The sequence below is a fragment of the Scyliorhinus torazame genome, chromosome 3, assembly GCF_047496885.1.
Source record: "Scyliorhinus torazame isolate Kashiwa2021f chromosome 3, sScyTor2.1, whole genome shotgun sequence".
NCBI lineage: Eukaryota > Metazoa > Chordata > Chondrichthyes > Carcharhiniformes > Scyliorhinidae > Scyliorhinus > Scyliorhinus torazame.
The window spans coordinates 147,689,962-147,709,624 of record NC_092709.1 but is presented as its reverse complement, the minus strand read 5'-3'; the positions used below and the strand labels follow the sequence as shown (position 1 = coordinate 147,709,624).

Sequence of the window (19,663 nt, the reverse complement as noted above, 5' to 3'; positions counted from 1 at the left end):
TCAAATGCAAATACCAGAAAAACCCAGATGATCGTTCCTAAATTGCTATTGAAATCTAATGAGGAAAGGATGGGATTTTTTGATTGCCTCATCAATGCTTTCCTATAGATATTCAGCCTCCACCTTGTCGTGTTAGATACACTGGTGTAACACTGGCTGCAACTGGATGCAGCATAGATCAAAACGATACTCCAGATCTTGAAGTTAGTTCAATCAGGTTTATTGAACTAATAGCACAGTTCTCTGTGAGTTCGACTCTCTGCTAACTTAAGTGTGGTTACTCTGTCTGACTGAACCAGACTAGCTCTTGGCCACGTGGTGGATGTTTGAGATTGTAACAACACCCTTGACTGACTCTCTAGATGTTCATCAGTAGAAAGCGGCGAAGTGTGACTACCTCGTGTCTTTTATAGTCAGATCCCACCCCTGAGTGTCCTGCCTGCTTATTAGTCATGTCCTGTTCTCTGTGTCCATTAGCTGCTTGTCTGTATATCATTATGTGTGTGTCCGCATATCATGACACACCTCACATGAGTGAAAAATAGGAAGAGTTGGCAGTGGTTACACCTATTATTTTAGCAGAACGTAGAATATAGAACATTACAGCACAGCACAGGCCCTTCGGCCCTCGATGTTGCACCGACCTGTGAAACCACTCTAAAGCCCATCTACACTTTTCCCTTATCGTCCATATGTCTATCCAATGACCATTTGAATGCCCTTAGTGTTGGCGAGTCCACTCCTGTTGCAGGCAGGGCATTCCACGCCCTTACTACTCTCTGAGTAAAGAACCTACCTCTGACCTCTGTCCTATATCTATCTCCTCTCAATTTAAAGTTATGTCCCCTCGTGCTAGCATCACCATCCGAGGAAAAATGCTCTCACTGTCCACCCTATCTAATCCTCTGATCATCTTGTATGCCTCAATTAAGTCACCTCTTAACCTTCTTTTCTCCAACGAAAACAGCCTTAAGTCCCTCAGCCTTCCCTCATCTGGGGCGAAATTCTCCGGAAATGGCGCAATGTCCGCCGACTGGCGCCCAAAACGGCGCCAATCAGATGGGCATCGCGCCGCCCCAAAGGTGCGGAATGCTCCGCATCTTTGGGGGCCGAGCCCCAACATTGAGGGGCTAGGCCGGCGCCGGAGGGATTTCCGCCCCGCCAGCTGGCGGAAACGGCCTTTGTTGCCCCGCCAGCTGGCGCGGAAATGACATCTCCGGGCGGCGCATGCGCGGGAGCGTTAGGGGCCGCTGACAGTTTCCCACGCATGCGCAGTGGAGGGAGTCTCTTCCACCTCCGCCATGGTGGAGACCGTGGCGGAGGCGGAAGGGAAAGAGTGCCGCCACGGCCCAGGCCCGCCCGTGGATCGGTGGGCCCCGATCGCGGGCCAGGCCACCGTGGGGGCACCCCCCGGGTCAGATTGCCCCGCGCCCCCCCCCAGGACCCCGGAGCCCGCCCGTGCCGCCTTGTCCCGCCGGTAAGGTAAGTGATTTAATTTACGCCGGCGGGCAGGCAATTTATCGGCGGGACTTCGGCCCATCCGGGCCGGAGAATCGAGCTGGGGGGCCCGCCAACCGGCGCGGCGCGATTCCCGCCCCCGCCGAATATCCGGTGCCGGAGACTTCGGCAACCGGCGGGTGCGGGATTCACGCCCGCCCCCGGCGATTCTCCGACCCGGCAGGGGGTCGGAGAATGTCGCCCAAGATCTTCCCTCCATACCAGGCAACATTCTGGTAAATCTCCTCTGCACCCTTTTCAATGCTTCCACATCCTTCCTATAATGCGGCGACCAGAATTGCACGCATGTCCTTTGTAGATTATGAAGATCCAGTTCTGCTTGTACTTCCCATTTTTCAAATGTGGTGCAAGTTATAAAGAATTACATTTCACAAGGATTGGATTGAGCATTGTTTATACTCAATGGGAGGAAAATCTAGCTTATGGGTGAAATTTTCGCAAAAAATGGCAAGTGTCAGGTTCAGTCAGAAAATAGGCGAGTTTAGCGAAACAGGCAGGTTTCCCAACTAAATCATCCCACACTATGCCATTTTTTGCCATTTGTGCCGTCATTGTGACGGGCAAGCCTCAACATGCCGGCAAACCCAGCGTCACAGAGATCGAAGGACTTCCCAAACTCAAAGTGAAATTAAAGTCACCCCACGGACATCGGAAACCCTCCCCTCATTGATGGCATGTTCCCTCACCCTGCCTCAACATACATCGCCTGCATGATTCACCCCCCGCTGCCATTGGGGCATCAGGACCCTCCCAATGGGTCGCTCTTTATGTGCCGCCCCTTCTGGCCCCGCCCACTGGCAATGCCCGCCATGTCCCTGATCACCCGGGGCTGTAATGGCCTCTGAGAAACTCAGTGTGGTCATCACGCCTGGTCTCTGTTTGTGGAGATCAGTAATGATTCCCACCGGCGCCACGTCACACCAATGGGTGGAAACATTGCATGCTCCCAGAAGATTCGGCATTAAGCCACTTTTGGATATTAAAATATTCGTGCCCTCTCTGCGCGTGAACATGATTACAATGGCTGGGATGGCCCGGGAACATCATGAGCTGTTTGGCGCCTGGAGCAAATCCCGCTTCAGGCCTCCCCCGGAATTTTACCAATATAGCAGGATTTGCACCGGATGCAACGTGACCGGAAAATCATACCCTATATTTCTGTAGGAATTATGTTCATTAATCTTTTACTCTGTATTAAGATATCCTTCCTGTTGTAATTATTTCCATGTTACCCTTATAAAGCACAAGCTAAAAGTATACCACCTGATGTGATACATAGGAAATGACTATCTTCCTCGATAAATAAGCTGCAACTCTCATAGGATTGCACTTGTGCACTACAGTTATTTTTAAACTAATGCAACCTCCCAGTCATTGAAGTCATGTAACAAAGCATCATAATTAACAGTTGATTTCCTTGGGTTTCCTCTCTTGTCAGAAAGAAGGAAATTAGAAGGGCCTGGAAATGATTGTCTGATGTAATCATGCGGATGTTTAAATAAATTGGTGAGCACCTCTTCGGAATATCTGAAAGAGGACTTGTAGTGAGCACATTGTGTCCACATGATGATATTTCTTGTAGTCATTTCCAGGCTGTGGAATATGTCTTTTTAAACAATTGCCCAAAGAACTTCAGTATTGTATGGATTTTTTTTTAGAAATGCTACATTTGTGGGGATAAATTGTGAATTATTATAGTATGTTTCCAATAAATGAGGAGCCAGATTCCACTGACACAAATTTGTGTCTGCATCAGATAAGAACCTTGGAAAAATAAAGACCAAATACTCAAAACAAATTTCACCTGGTATCTGCATCGTATGAGACAGAAATTCTTGTCATTTCTTGTGTTGCCTTATAATTTTGGTTCCATAGCAGATTACCAAGAAATATTATAAAGTATATAAAAGACTGTTTGTTTTTCTTATTAACCTGTGTTATTGATATATCATTGCAGCCTGACATTAATGTAAGGATGATGACTGACAGTCAATCCGAATATGTACAGCCTTGTGATGATCAAGATGAGCAAATTGACTACGACTATGAGTATGTAACCTCCTCCAGTCTAGAAGATTTACGGCATGTGAAAATTTGCCCGGCTAAGCCAATAAACATGCAGTCAGTTTATGCAGGTAATTGTGCAGAACTATTCAAGCATTTTGCTCATATTTCAATATCTTAATTACAAAGCTGCTTCACACGAAGAATGTCATTGTTTGAACCAATTTATTATCACCCAAAATTAAAGTCAATGCCCCGTTTACCTGCACAATTGAGAGGTATTTGCCCAAGAGAAATTTGGTATGATATAAATAAATAAATAACCTTTATTGTCACAAGTAGGCTTACATTAACACTGCAATGAAGTTACTGTGAAAAGCCCCCAGTTGCCACACTCCGGCACCTGTTCGGGTACACAGACGGAGAATTCATAATTCTCAACTGGTACGGGAATTGAACACACTCTGCTGGCCTTGTTCTGCATCACAAACCAGCTGTCTAGCCCACTGAGCTAAACTATGCTCCTGCAAGTGGTTATTTAGTAAATAAATACACGCTATGATCCTATACGGATCTATATACAGCAGAAATGCCCAAAGTTTGATTCCTTGTGTGAATTGAGAAGAGTGACCTAAACTCGGGAGGAAAATAAAGTGATAAGCCTCACTATCTCAGAACTAGACTTCTTGTTTAGCCACTGCCTAAAAGTGCACATATTTAGAGGCTGGTGATATAATGAAATCAATGTGCTGTCCCAGACTATTTTCAATTGGAGAAGAAGGTTAGAGAACGGTATGAAAGATATTTCCCTCCATAGTCTCAGTTTTTAATTTGATATTTCACATCTCTCTACATTGTTCCAAATGATAGGGAGCGCCTAATATTTACGCATAGTTGCATCGCAACCACATGGGTCACCATCAATGTATATTGTGTCTTGAACAGAATAAAAATCTCTAAGGCACTTCACAGGGTATTATAAAGCAATAATTAATACCAAGCCATGCAAGGAGATATCAGGTCATATGGCCAAAAGTCTGGTCAAAAAGGGTAGTGTGAAGTCCCAGGCAAGCGACTACTCAGAAGCAATGACTGTAAGAAACTAAAATATTTATTATACCTATTATATTATACCTTCTACTCCTCGAAGGGTCTCCCGCGCCCAGCCCACACTTGGGCCGGGGTGTTTACCCTGCATCCAGAGGCCTCTGGATTAAGGAGGTAACTCACCCCCCATCATCTAGGTAGATCGTACTCAGTCGGGGGGCCGAGGGACTGTGAGGCCGCAGTTCCCTTGGCCTCCTGTAAGGTTATAACACCCCTAGGGTCCCGTTTCGACTGCTGATGGCAAAGTGTCATGTCGACGTCTGGTACAGTTGCCAGTGAGCAGGATGGACAGTTGCCAGGGAGAGGGATGGAGTTAGTAGTTAAAGAAAGGAGTGTGAAGCAGTGAGTAAATACAATGGCTGGAATTCTTTGATTTTTGGGAAGGGGGTTCCATGATGTCTTGCTGAGATCTGAATCTCAGGCTCTGAATGAGCCTGTGCCACCAGAAACCTCGGTTCCTGACAGATCGGGGACCTCAATCTAAAACAAATAAAATAAAAGTACCAACACCCCAGGGAGCTTCCCCACGGACACAGGAATCCCCCCCCCCCCTCCACCAGGGAGAAAGTCCGGGGGCCTGCTGGGGCACTGCCCGGGCATGACCCTCACCTCCCTGGGGGCTGTCCTCGTTTGCCATGTCCCTGTTTGTCAAAACCCTACCGATGTGATGTCACACCAAGGGAGAGAAATACCCAATCGTGGGGGATCATACAGCTGGGAAGCCCGTTAAGTGAATGTTAATGTATTCCCAAACTTTCATGGTGGGAAAACCCCATTATGTCATTGGCGGGGTTGGGGAGGGGACAACCTCAATGGGAAATCCTGCTGGCATAAATGCTGCATGGCGCCACCCATTGCACTCTCCGCCCCCTCCATCATTCCTGCCCACAAAAATGGGAGGGGGGGTGGAAAATCCACGCGCCCAATGATTTGGATGTTCCCGATATTGAACTAGAGGAAATTCCTGCTCATTCGGTACTGGACATCTGATAAGCAGTCACCTCAGCATGTCAAAACTGACATGGTGTTTCCAAATGATGGGGGCAAACTTAGACGAGAAATAGGATAATAGGATACAATTATCATAGAATTTACAGTGCAGAAGGAGGCCATTCGGCCCATCGAGTCTGCACCGGCTCTTGGAAAGAGCACCCTACCCAAGTCCACACCTCCACCCCATCCCCATAACCCAGTAACTGCACCCAGCACTGAGGGCAGTTTTGGACACTAAGGGCAATTTATCATGGCCAATCCACCTAACCTGCACATCTTTGGACTGTGGGAGGAAACCGGAGCACCCGGAGGAAACCCACGCAGACACGGGGAGAACGTGCAAACTCCGCACAGACAGTGACCCAGTGGGGAATCGAACCTGGGACCCTGGAGCTGTGAAGCAATTGTGCTAACCACCATGCTACCGTGCTGCCCCAATCAAGGATGGATCCTTGGGAACACCAGATGAAATGGTATGGGAAAGATGGCTACCGACATGGGAGGCAAAAACAGGTTTAAGAACATTGGTGAAGAATGGGAGGTTGATGTTGGCGTGTTAGTTTTCAGGAATGGTGGGGTGAAGATTTGGCTTTTTTGAGGAGGGGATGTTGAGAACAGATTTGAAGGAGAGAAGGAAAGTACAAGTAGAGAGAAATTTGTTAACAATACCAGCTATCAGTTGAACTCCAAAAGTTGTTTATTCCTATTTAGTGCAACAGTAGAAAGGGAGCTGTGGGCAATCCATGGCTTACAAAGGAAATTAGAGATAGTATTAGATTCAAAGAAGAGGCATACAAATTAGCAAGAAAAAGCAATAGGCCTGAGGATTGGGAACAGTTTAAAATTCAGCAAACGTGGACCAAGCGATCGATTAAGGGGAAAATACAGTTTGAAAGTAAGCTAGTGGGGAATGTAAAACTGACTGTAAAAGTTTCTGTAGGTAGGTAAAGAAAAAATGATTGATAAAAACAAATGTAGGCCTCTGACAGTCAGAAACGGGGGAATTCATTACAGGGAACAAAGAAATGCTGAGGAACTAAGTTTGTACCTTGCTTCTGTCTTCACAAAGGAAGACATGAAAAATGTACCAGAAGTTCTGAGAAACACAGGTTTTAGTGTGGAAGTTGTCATAATATCCACTCATGTATATAATGAGATGTAGACAGGCAGTGATTGACACATAGGATGACCAGTAAGCACACAACACAGTGCAGCCAATCACCAGACAGGACACTACCACTATAAAGCCAGAGGGCACTAGGTTTCCCGCTCTCTCGGGACCCAGCTACTGAGACAGTCAGAGTACACGAGCTAGCAAGCACAAACACCATGCGGTAGCTAGTAAGTCTGGTCAGGCTACTACAAGGTCACTAGTCAGATCAGTATAGTGTTGACCCACAGCTGAATATGTACAGCAGTCCATCTAGTTGAATAAAACAGTGTTGGATCTTCTCCTGTGTTAGACGTCTGTTTCTAACTTCCCTGCATCGAGTGCAGTCCCCATCGAACCAACCTGCCTAACACATCATGGTACCAGAGTGATATTGATCTTGACAGACCTACTTCGAGTGAATCAGCATCCACCAGCAAGCAGCCATTCAGCGAAATGGAAAACACCCAGCCTCCTCCGCAAATCCGCATCTCCGGCAACCTCGGCGCCAACTAGAAAATCTTCAAGCAAAGGTTCCTCTTGTACATTGAGGCCTCCGACCTTGAGGCAGCATCGGATGCCAGGAAGATCGCGCTATTTCTCTCCGCTGCGGGGGACCACATCATCCATATCTACAATTCGCTTACGTTCGCCGACGGCGAAGACAAAACAAAATTCAAAACAGTCCTGCTGAAGTTCGACAGCCACTGCGACATTGAGGTGAATGAGAGCTTTGCACGGTACATTTTCCAGCAGAGGCTTCAGGATAAGGATGAACCTTTTCAGTCCTTCTTGACCCATCTCCGCACCCTAGCGCAGTCATGTAACTATGACTCAATGGCTGATTCAATGATCCGGGATCAGATCGTTTTCGGGGTCCACTCCGACTCCCTGCGGCAGCAGCACCTTAAAATCAAACAGTTGACCCTCTCTGTCGCTATCGAGACGTGCGTTGTCCATGAGCATGCCGAGAATCGTTACTCCCACATCAGGGTGGCAGAAACTGCAAAGCTGGCCTCCCACGAGGCAGAAAGGGTGCAAGCCATTGCACAGATGCAGGGCCTGAGCATCGAGGAGAGTGGCCGTTTTGCACGCTTTTCTCGGATCCCTGCGCATGCGCGCCACGACCGAGTGGACGACCAGACCGAAAACCCGACTGCGCAGGTGCCTACGTCGGCCGACCGTACTGCGCATGCGCGATGGCGCACGGATCGCGCTGATGTCAGCGTCATGACATGTCTGAATTGTGGCTCCGCCCACTTAACGCGGCAATGTCCGGTAAGAGGACGCCGATGTTGCCAGTTTGGCAAGTTTGGCCACTACGCAGCCCTCTGCAGATCCGCTCCACCGCTCAGCAGCTAACGATCCCAGCTGCGGCGCAGAAGTATCCGCTCAATACAACAAGGCATGCCAGATTCTGATCCCGACAGACCAACGAACCCTGATGCTGACTGCCTCAAGTCTCCATATCGGGTGGGCATCATAACCACACATGAGCTGGCCTCCACCACACCTGCGCAACGCATCTCGATCCTCAGTGTGGATCCCAACGATGAGTGGTGTGCTGTCCTCGCAGTTAACAAGGCTCGCATCCAATTTAAACTGGATACTGGCGCATCTGCGAACCTCATCTCACAATCCGACCTTGACACCATCCGGGCCCGACCAAGCATTCTTCCACCGGCCTGCCAGCTCCTTGACTACAATGGCAATGCCACAGCTGCCAGTGGCTCGTGTCAACTAGGGGTATCCAACAAGGCGATCAAGGCAACGTTACGATTTGAACTCGTCGGGCCTGACAGAGCGTCCCTGCTCGGTGCTCGAGCCTGCAAGCTCCTGAACCTGGTTCAGCGAGTCCACACCATGTCATCGTCACCAGCGACAGCCTCGCCCGATGGAAATTTGCCTGCCGACAGAGACGACATTATCACGCAGTACCACAGTGTATTCGATGGAATGGGCACGCTCCCGTACCTATACAAAATACTGCTCAAGCCGAACGCCACCCCTGTAATCCATGCACCACGCCGGGTGCCGCGCCCCTCAAGGATCGTCTGAAAAAGCAACTACAGGACCTCCAAGACCAGGGCATCATCTCGAAGGTCACGGAGCCAACAGACTGGGCCAGCTCCATGGTCTGCGGAAAGAAACCATCGGGGAGCTCCAAATTTGCATTGATCCCAAGGATCTAAATCGCAACATCATGCGGGAGCACAACCCGATCCCGAAGCATGAAGAGTTAACCAGTGAGATGGCTCATGCCAAATTCTTCACTAAGCTGGACGCCTCCCGGGGTTTTTGGCAAATACAGCTGGACGCGTCCAGTCGCAAGCTGTGCACGTTCAACACCCCGTTCGGCCACTACTGTTACAACCGCATGCCTTTTGGTCTCAGATCTGCCTCCGAAGTGTTTCATCGCATCATGGAGCAGATGATGGAGGGCATTGAGGGGGTACGAGTATACGTGGACGACGTGATCATCTGGTCCACAATGCCCCAGGAACACATCGCTCGCCTTAAGCAGGTCTTCCAGCGAATTCATGAAGGGGCTGTTTAGCACAGGGCTAAATCGCTGGCTTTGAAAGCAGACCAAGGCAGGCCAGCAGCACGGTTCAATTCCCATAACAGTCTCCCCGAACAGGCGCCGGAATGTGGTGACGAGGGGCTTTTCACAGTAACTTCATTGAAGCCTACTTGTGACAATAAGCGATTTTCATTTCATTTTTTTCAACATGGTCTCCAGCTCAACAGGGCCAAGTGCTCATTTGGTCAATCTGAAATAAAGTTTCTAGGCAACCACATCTCGCGGCAGGGTGTGCGGCCAGACACTGACAAAGTCTTGGCGATCAACGCCATGAAGAACCCGGAGGACAAGAAGGTGGTCCTCAGCTTCCTCGGGATGGTCAACTTTCTCAGGAAATTCATTCCCAATATTCATCCCACACCATGGCCCTCGGCCATCTCGTCAAAAAGTCAACGGAATTCCAGTGGCTGTCCACACATGAAACGGAATAGTATGAGCTGAAGACAAAGCTCACCAGAGCCCCAATTCTAGCGTTCTTTGACCCAGCCAAGGAAACCAAGATATCAACTGATGCAAGCCAGGACGGCATTGGGACGGTGCTCCGCCAGCGAGATGATTCCTCGTCCTGGGCTCCAGTGGCGTATGCCTCCAGGGCCATGACGCCCACTGAGCAACGGTATGCCCAAATCGAAAAGGAGTGTCTGGGTCTCATGACATGAATAGTCAAGTTTCAAGGTTACGTTTACGGCCTGCTGAAATTCACGGTGGAAACGGACCACAGGCCTCTAGTCCACATAATCCAAAAGGATTTAAATGACATGACACCTCGGTTACAGTGAATTCTTCTTCGGCTCCACCGCTATGACTTGGAACTTGTCTACATGCCAGGCAAAGAGCTGATCATTGCAGATGCCCTATCTCGTTCCATCACCACACTGTGTGAACAAAATGACTTTATCTGCCACATAGAAGCACAAGTGCAATTGTGTGCCACCAACCTCCCAGCCTCTGACGAACGGGTGGTCCACATTCGTGAGGAAACGGCCAAGGATCCTTTACTGCAGCATGTGATGCAGCACCTTATCCATGGCTGGCAGAAGGGACAATGTCTCCAATACTTTAATGTTAAAGATGAGCTGACGGTTGTGGAGGGAATCCATCTGAAACTCGACAGGATCGTTATTCCTCAAAGCATGCAGGCTATGGTGATGGGTCAACTCCATGAGGGTCACCTTGGAGTCGAGAAATGCCGACGCAGAGCTCGGAAGGTGGTTTACTGGCCAGGCATTAACCAGGATATTGACAACACGGTCCTCAACTGCCCCACCTGTCAGAAGTTTCAACCGGCTCAACCCAAGGAAACACTGCAACAGCACGAGATCGTGACCTCTCCGTGGTCCAAAGTAGGTGTAGACCTTTTTCACGCCAAGGGGCGTGACTACGTACTCCTGGTCGACTACTTCTCCAGTTACCCAGAAGTGGTGAAACTGTCCGACCTCACGTCGAAGGCGGTCATCAAAGCCTGCAAAGAAACGTTCGCCAGGCACGGGATACCGCTAACGGTAATGAGCGACAACGGTCCTTGCTTTTACAGCCAAGAATGGTCTGATTTTGCACAGTCCTACAACTTCCGTCACGTTACCTCCAGTCCCCACTACCCACAATCAAACGGGAAGGCCGAGAAAGGGATCCATATTGTCAAGTGGTTGCTGTGCAAAGCTGCAGACTCAGGCTCCGACTTCAACCTGGCGATGCTGGCATACAGGGCAACCCCACTGTCCACTGGGTTGTCTCCAGCGCAGGTGCTCATGAATCGCACTCTGAGGACCACAGTTCCAGCCATCCATGTTCCAGACCTTGACCACCTCACAGTACTACAAAAAGTGCAGCAGTCCCGGGCCCAACAGAAGGCCACATATGATGCCCATGCCACGGAGTTACCTGAGCTGGCTCCAGCCAATCATGTTCGTGTCCAGTTGCCTGAGGGCGGTTGGTCAGCCACAGCTGTTGTTGTCAAACAAGTTGCACCGAGGTCTTTCATTGTTCGCATGGCTGATGGCTCCCTGCTACGGCGCAATAGACCAGCATTGCGAAGGGTTCCACGCCCACCACCTGACCGCAGTGCTCCGCCGGCTATCATGCTGCCTCTGGACGTACACTGCCACAAGGCCACCGATTTTCCAGCGATCCTGCTGGCCCATGCGACCACCGCAACGGCAGCAATCCCACCTCTCCACATGCAGGCGGCTCCTGATCTACCGTTGCAGCGATCGACAAGAATTTGTCGCCCGCCACAAAGACTGAATCTGTCGACTTAACTGTTGTAAATTTTTGTGACTGAATCCATCGACTTAACTCTTGTACATATTGCTTAGTTTGTTGCCATGTATCTGCACTATCGACACCTTCCCATGTATATACGTTTGTTCGATCATCGTTTGTATATAGTCAGGCATATATACACACAAACACCTCAGTATTTATTTAACTCAAAAAATAAATGGGGGAGATGTCATAATATCCACTCATGTTTATAATGAGATGCAGACAGGCAGTGATTGACACATAGGATAACCAGTAAGCATACAACACAGCACAGCCAATCACCAGATAGGACACTACCACTATAAAGCCAGAGGGCACTAGGTTTCCCGCTCTCTCTTGGGACCCAGCTACTGAGACAGTCAGAGTCCACGAGCTAGCAAGCACAAACACCACGCGGTAGCTAGTAAGTCTGGTCAGGCTACTACAAGGTCACTAGTCAGATCAGTATAGTGTCGACCCACAGCTGAATATGTACAGCAGTTCATCTAGTTGAATAAAACAGTATTGGATCTTCTCCTGTGTTAGACGTCTGGTTCTAACTTCCCTGCATCAAGTGCAGTCCCCATCGAACCAACCTGCCTAACACATCAGACGTAAAGGAAATTAGTATTGGTAAAGAAATGATTTTGGGGAAATTAATTGGATTGAAGGCGGATAAATCTCCAGGGCCTGATAATCTTCATCCCAGAGTACTTAAGGAAGTGGCCCTCGAATAGTAGATTCATTGGTGCTCATTTTCCAAAATTCTTTGGACTCTGGAATGGTTCTTACAGATTGGAGGGTAGCTAATATAGCCCCGCTATTCAAAAAGGGAGATAGAGAGAAAACAGGGAACTATCGATCAGTGAGCCTAATGTTGGTATAGGGAAGTTGCTAGAGTCCATTATCAAGGATAGAAAGCTGATTAGCTGACAGGAAGCAAAATGTTGAAATAAAGGGGTCTTTTTCCAATTGGCAGGCAGCGACTAGTGGGGTGCCGCAGGGATCTGTGCTTGGACCCCCAACTGTTCACATTATATATTAATGATTTGGACGAGGTAACTATATGTATTATCTCCAAATTTGCAGATGATACGAAGTTGGGTTGGAGGATGAGCTGTTAGCAGGATGCAGAAATGCTTCAGCGGGATTTGGACAGGCTGAGTGTGTGGGCATATGCATGGCAGATGTAGTATAATGTGGATAAATGTGAGGTTATCTGCTTCAGTAGCAAAAATAGGAAGGCAGATTATTATTTGAATGGGTGTAAATTGATAGAGGTGGATACTCAAAGAGACTTTGGTGTCCTTGTTCTTCAGTTGCTGAAAGTAAGCGTGCAGGTACAGCAGGCAGTAAAGAAGGAAAATGGTATGTTGACCTTCCATAGCGAGAGGATTTGAATATAGGAAGAGGGATGTTTTACTGCAAAGGGCATTGCTGAGGCCACACTGGAGTATTGTGTGAAGTTTTGCCATCCTTATCTAAGGAAAGATGTTCTCGCAATGGAGGGAGTGCAGCAAATGTTTACCAGACTGATTCCTGAGATCGCGGGACTGTCATATGAGGAGAGACTAAGTCGGTTTGGTTTATACAGTAGGAGGGCATCTGATAGAAACTTGTAAACTTCTAACAGGATTAGACTGGGTAGATTCAGAAAGAATGTTCCCGATGGTGGGGGAGTCCAGAACTAGGGGTCATAGTTTCAGGATAAGTAAACCTTTTAGGACTGTGGTGAGGAGAAATTTCTTCACCCAGAGAATGGTGAATCTGTGGAATCGTGACCACAGAAAGTAGTTGAGACCAAAACCATTGTGTAATTTCAAGAAGGAATTAGATATAGCTCTTGGGGCTAAAGGAATCAAAGGATATGGGGGGAAAGGCAGGATCAGGGTATTGAAGTTGATGATCAGCCATCATAATGAATGGCGAAGCAAGCTAGAAGGGTCACATGGCCTCCTCCTGCTTCTATTTTCTACGTTTCTATGTATCATGGGAAACAGGAAGGGAAATCGCATGGTCAGCAGCTTTTCATGGCAACAGGATCGAGGGAGCAGGAAGTAGGTCTTATGTTCAAGATGAGCTCAGAGAAGGCATGAGAGGAGATAGGAGAGAACGAGAGTAATGTGAGTTCAGGGCTAGGACAAGGAAAATGTCAGAGCAGGTTTGGCCCGGTGGACTAGGAGAAGCGAGGGAAGTGGCAAAAGCGGTTAATCTGATTGCCTTGATTGTGGTGACAGAAAATGTCATTGAGCTCCTTACACTTATTATTGGAGGTGAGGATGGAGGAAACAGAGAACAGATGTTGAAAGAGATGAGTTGTGGCAGAGAAAATAAGCCAGGGATTATATTTGCATTCCAGGATGACCCTGGAATAGTGAACAATTTGACTAGACAGGAGCAGGATCTAACAGTGGTGAATGATTAAACCAGCTGTCCACTATGCCTTTTCAAGACTGCATCCCTTGGACTTAAGGGAGTAGAAATAAAAGATGAACCGTGGAAGCAGCCCAAGTAAGAGAGTGTAATGGTTTTATTGAAAACAAGAGCCTTAAAGTTGAAGGTGAAGGTGTAGTTGAGCAAATCAGTAGCTCCAAAAATATCATGGTGAATGGAGGAAGGTTAGACCATGGGGATTTTGCAAACATTGTTGTCAGTGAATTGGTTCTTTTTATGGACTCGGCGAGAAATGCGCCACCAAGGCTGCACTTAACTTAATTTCCTACCATTTTAAAATACCACCCCGATCTCCCCGATATCTGAACCCCACCGCGACCTCTGGACCCCACCCCCCAATGTACCTGTTAGGGTTCTCGAGCCTCGCCTCATCTCACCTCACAAGGGCAGGGCACCCCAGGCCTGATACCTGGCAGTGTCAACCTGGCACCCGGGCACCTTGGCACTGCCAGCCTGACACCCTGGCAGTGCCAAGGTGCCTGGGTGCCAGCAGGAGTGCCAGGGTACCTGCCTGCCCAGAGCACGACCACCCGGGAGCCTCTGATGGCCTGGGAGACCCCCCCAGATGCTGTTACACCTGGTCCAGTCCTAAAAAGCGTCACGGTGAGGTCTCCCAGGCACAGGCGTTCAATCCCAGGCTTTGGGAGCCTCTGGCGCTGACATATTTAAGGGAGCCTAACTGCTCACTTAAATCTACAAATCTGGATCCTGCCCAGTGAGGGCGAGATCCAGCTCACGAGATCGCATTAGCTTTCACGAGGCATCCCAAGAATCGTAAATTCCGTGAGAGATCTCTCGCGTGATTTAACTGCCTCGTCGCATCCCGAGTCGGGCTTGACGAGGCCGTTTGATCGGGCCCAAAATCTTGGTTCTCTGTTGTAATATGCCTTTAAAGGATAACAGGATGGCATTACTGGAAACGATGTGTGTCATGTGATCCAATCTCAGTTTCACTTGTGCCTGTGAGCAGAACACAACAGGCACAACTCTGCTCTTGATGTCTTCAATCTATCTTTCCAAGTTCTCATGTGTCTAGTCTAAATAAATGAACCCACAACGTTTACACAATGCCTTATGAGTGATTAGTTTTATAATTATAAAACCCCAAGCAGCATAAAGGTTGAAACTGCCAGGTATCAGATATCTTCACTGCTTTCCTCTCTCAACCAATGCACTATGTGACTTCTCATCGTTGATGATTTCAAACTCCATTTCTATTCATCGCATTCTCTATAGGTCAATTCCCTATTATCGTCCCTAAATCTCTCCCTCAATATAAAATTCCCAATGCACATTCATGGCCATTCCCTTGACCTTACCATCTCACATTGTCTTGCTAGTCCCAACATATCAACCACCGATAAGTTCTCTAGGCACGTTTGACAGGGGGCAGCGCTGAGAAACACCCTGCTAAACACACCCAAAATGGGGGTTTGTTTTTTTCCCGTTAAATCGTGGAAAGGGGGTGGAACAAGCTGAGATGCTGAAAGGAGGAGAAGGTGCCTGAGGTATTGTTGCTCTTTCTAGCTTTAGTCTATTTGCTCTGTTTAGGTCACCTTTGCTCATGAGTCGCCAGGTATCTTTATGATACCGCCACGTGGTTCAAGTTCAGGTTATGATTAATAACACAGCACACCGCTTAGTAAGGATTAAAACAACGGTCACTTATTATATACAACAAGCAATATTAATACCCTAATACTACTTTCTATATAATAAACCTATCACTACTGGCCAATACTTAACTTAGGAAGAGCCCACCAGGTCAGGGAAACGAATGGCTTGTCCAATCAAATCTGGCCCGCGGGATTCAAAAGGCTGCTACAGGTCGGTGGCTAGGTGTCTCTACCAGATAGCGATCGTTGGATTCACACTTACAGTGGCCGGTGGCTGGTCTTGCGAAGGCCTCGAGCAGGCGAAGATGAGAGAGAGAGAGATCTGAACTTGTACCTTCACTTTTATAGGGCCCAGGGGCTTCCCGCCTCCCGGGGCAGCCCTTGACCCTGAGTCCCAAGTGATTGGATTCTGTCCCCAGTCTCTGGGGTCGATGTGTCCAATGGTGAGGCGATTCCTCGATCAGGGGGTGGTCGCTCACCTGTCTTTGTTTCGGCCACTGCAGGCGGCGACAGGTCTGGCCCGGTATTCAATTGCTAATATGTTGCAATTGTTCCCGGGGATAGCCGATTTAGATGTGGATGTCTGAGTAGATTAGGTGTAAACAGTCCTGAATGAAACAGCTGATACCTGGGTTGATGGGCTGTTGATAGCCCTGAGTATCGATCTGGGCTACATTCCCCAAACTGAAGCTGCAAACCTGTCTGCAGCTGCCTGCTTGTGTCTTTTTTGGCTGCTTTTCCCAGTAGTCTTTTGGGTTAGCCATTTTAAACTGGGTTTTGGCCAGATTAATCGGAACGCGGCCATTTTACATGGCTACATTCCCGCCTTGTGATCCTAACGCGAAGCGTGAAGGATCACATAAATTTTGTCCTCTTTGTTTCCCGACTTGGGGGGGGGCACCTCCCACATGGCCGCTACTCTGACCCTAGCTATGCACAAAAATTTACCTAAACAATTCTTGAGGGCGCTATGTCAGGCAGGGGCATGTGTCTGGAAAAAAATAAACTGGGAACCTCTAATTTTACCTAAACAATTCTTCAAACTTACAGTCTTATCTCTCTATACAATAACAATTACAACATTTAATATATTCTTTTCTGGCTTGGCAGTCAAGCTCAGGATCATACATTTCCATACATTCTCTTTTTTTATTTACAGGAAAAAAAACCCGCCAGTGCATGTTTTATTATTCATATATCGCGGGGGTCTGGGGTCTGGTTGTAGCCGAATATCGGGGATCGGATCCAATAGACCGGGATTCGAGCGCGGCACGCTCTCCTTTTCCACTTGCGGAGGCGCATGGTCTGTACTGCACAACTGAGTATAGCCAATGCCAACAGTGCCTCAATGATGTATGATCGGGAGTACCAAGTTATGAACTTGGCACACCAGGATAATGCAGCGTGGTTGGTGACTGGGCCCTCGGTACTACTGGGCAGTGAAGTGTTAACGGCAGGGGGGTTTGGAGTAATGGGGTCCGCGTTCCCGCGCAACCAAAAGTCCATAATAAATATGTTGAGCACGAAGAAAGGAGTCCTCCTGGCTGTCTTCTTTCTTTCCTTTTCCTGTTGTTGCTGGTTTTCTCTGGACTTGGAGCTTCTGGAGTTCTGTAAGACAAGCGTAGTGTGTGTAAATACTTCGGTTTAATATCTGGTGTGTTAGTGTGTCTGTCCTTCTTGGGGCCAATTAAACCCTTATAATTGGTCACAGCATGTGACTCTCCCCCCATTTTTTTTTTTCAAAACAAATGTTTGGACACGGCACACTTCCCAATGGTGGACCAGTGCTAACTTTATCATCCAAATGCTCTAGGATGTAAATAGCACGTGGCAGCAACCCAAAGGTTGCCGAAATAAAATAAAACGGTTTTTGAAAGTAAAGTTCGAATGAGGTGCGTGTGGGCCGCGACGGGTAAGATTTGGGTGGAGTCCCCGGGTAGGATGGCTACCAATACCGTATCTCCCCTACCCGAGCGTTTTTGACCAACGGGGGGTCCCCAGGCAGGGCGGGTCTCACGCCGTTTCTCCACTGCCTGAGCGACCAAAGAACGGACAAAAATGTAGTCATCATGGTGGGGTTACTGTTCTGATTCTACCATCCAATCAGAAGAGTAGCTACGATCGGGCGCCTGGTCTGGTGGGCCTCTGAGGCAAGTCCTCAGAGGTTTCGGCAGAATGGGCGTGTGGCCACGGTGGGTGTCAGCGGGAAAAGTTAAAAAGTTCAGGTGAATGGGTGTGGGGCGGTGAGAAAATTCTCCTGTAGGACGAACAACATTTAACAAACAGACAGACAACGTTTAACATTCTGCAGGTTCCATCAGAAAGGACAACACTTTTCACCAAGTGTCTCCTTTAAATCATCATGTGGACACCTCAGTTCTCGGTTGCTATGGGCTCTGCCTTTTTCTTATCGAGAGTGCCTGTCTGTTGGGCACTCTGTGGTTTCTTAGGGCCTTTGCATTCCCTAGCAAAATGTCCCAATTGGCCGCAATTGTAGCACTCTTGCGATTTGGCTGGGGGGCTGTTCTTTCCCTCGTTTACCCAGGTTGTGAAGAGTGGTTCTTACTGCCTGCACATCTGCGGCAGCTTGGTTTTCCTCGGGTGTTCTAATGGCTGATTTACCGTGAGCCGTTTGTTCCCAAACGCGGGATAATCTCTTGACCACCCACTTCTCATTATGAGCCTCCTCCGAGGGGTCATAATTGTTACAGGCATTCTGTCCTGCTTCCGTGGCATGGGAGATAAGGGTGCGGGTCCATTTTGCCATATTGTCTGCGGACAAATGGGCGCGATCTACGTTGCCGAAAACGGCTTCAAAATGAATCCACAAGCGTCCTGCGAATGCTGTGGGGTGTTCAGACTTTTTCTGTCTGCATTTATTCAGACCGTCTATGGGGTCGCCCCGGTTGTACCCGATCGCATCCAGGATCGCGGTATGCATTTCTGCAAGGGTGCCTCCTCCTACATTCTGTGGGTCGGGAAGGGCTGCTGCGACCGATGGGTCTAAGCTGAGGACCGTGAGCTTTACCTGCTCTTTCTCATCCAGGCCGTACATGGTCGCCTGGTGTTTGACGGTGGCAAAGAAATGGTGTGGGTCTGAAGCGGGAAGGAACGGTGTGATTTTGGCACACGCGTCCCGTAATTGGGTCACTGTGAGGGGGGTGGAATATAAGACGTCCGCCGCGTCTGCTGTGGCGGTGCGGTGGGTTGTTACAGGGTTCATGGGAGCCTGTATTATCTGTTGTGTGGGGGGTGGGGGTGCTTTCCTCCTTTGGGGTTTTCCCTGCGCACATGCTCCCTGAACATATCTCTGCGCTGTCTCTTGCAATTCTTCCCAATCAGGGCCGTCTTCCTGTTCTAAACTTCCCCCAAGGGAAATCCCTTTTGGACAGAAAGCAGTGCTTTCAAGTCTGCAACCTGCTTTCGGAACTTTGCATGGTCTAAAGTACTCTGCCTTTGTTCCGTTGTTGTGGCATGGAGCACTCTCAAGGCTGCCTTGAGATCACTGCATTGTTTCTGGAGCTTCTCTAACTGGTTTTCTGTTTCTTTCTTTACCAGGACTGCACGCTGCAGGTCCTGATAAGCCTTCTCATATTGTGACTGGAAACTACTCAAGTGCGCCAGACAAGATTGGTGACCCCGTTTGGCGTCAGCCACCTCTTCGTCTTTTGCTGCTAATTTCCCTTTCAATTCCTGGTTCTCTTTCTCAATTTCACATATATCGGTTTTACTTATCCGATGTATGCCTTCTATTTCCTTGCGGAGCGTCCTGACGACCTCCTCTGTGCCTCGCAATTGTGCCAGACAGGACACAGTTGCCATCGGCTTGCGCGCTTTTGCTAAACTCTTTCTGTGAATCTCACTCAGGTTCTCCCACCAAGTATGCCCTATACTTCCAGGACCTGAGTCGTCGTTACTGCAGAAATCCTTCCACACGGGCCATCCTTTGCCCTGCAGAATTTTGCGGATTTCCACCTCCCAAACGGGACACTG

General features: G+C 48.5%; 1 protein-coding gene across 1 annotated transcript in view; it reads left to right on the top strand.

Moving 5' to 3' along the window:
- LOC140408747 (cytokine-dependent hematopoietic cell linker-like) overlaps positions 1-19,663 on the top strand; it is a 314,639-nt gene that overhangs the window by 195,336 nt on the left and 99,640 nt on the right. The window contains exon 7 of the mRNA XM_072496381.1: positions 3,476-3,653. Coding sequence (XP_072352482.1) covers positions 3,476-3,653 — 178 coding nt within the window. The remainder of the gene's footprint in view (positions 1-3,475; positions 3,654-19,663) is intronic.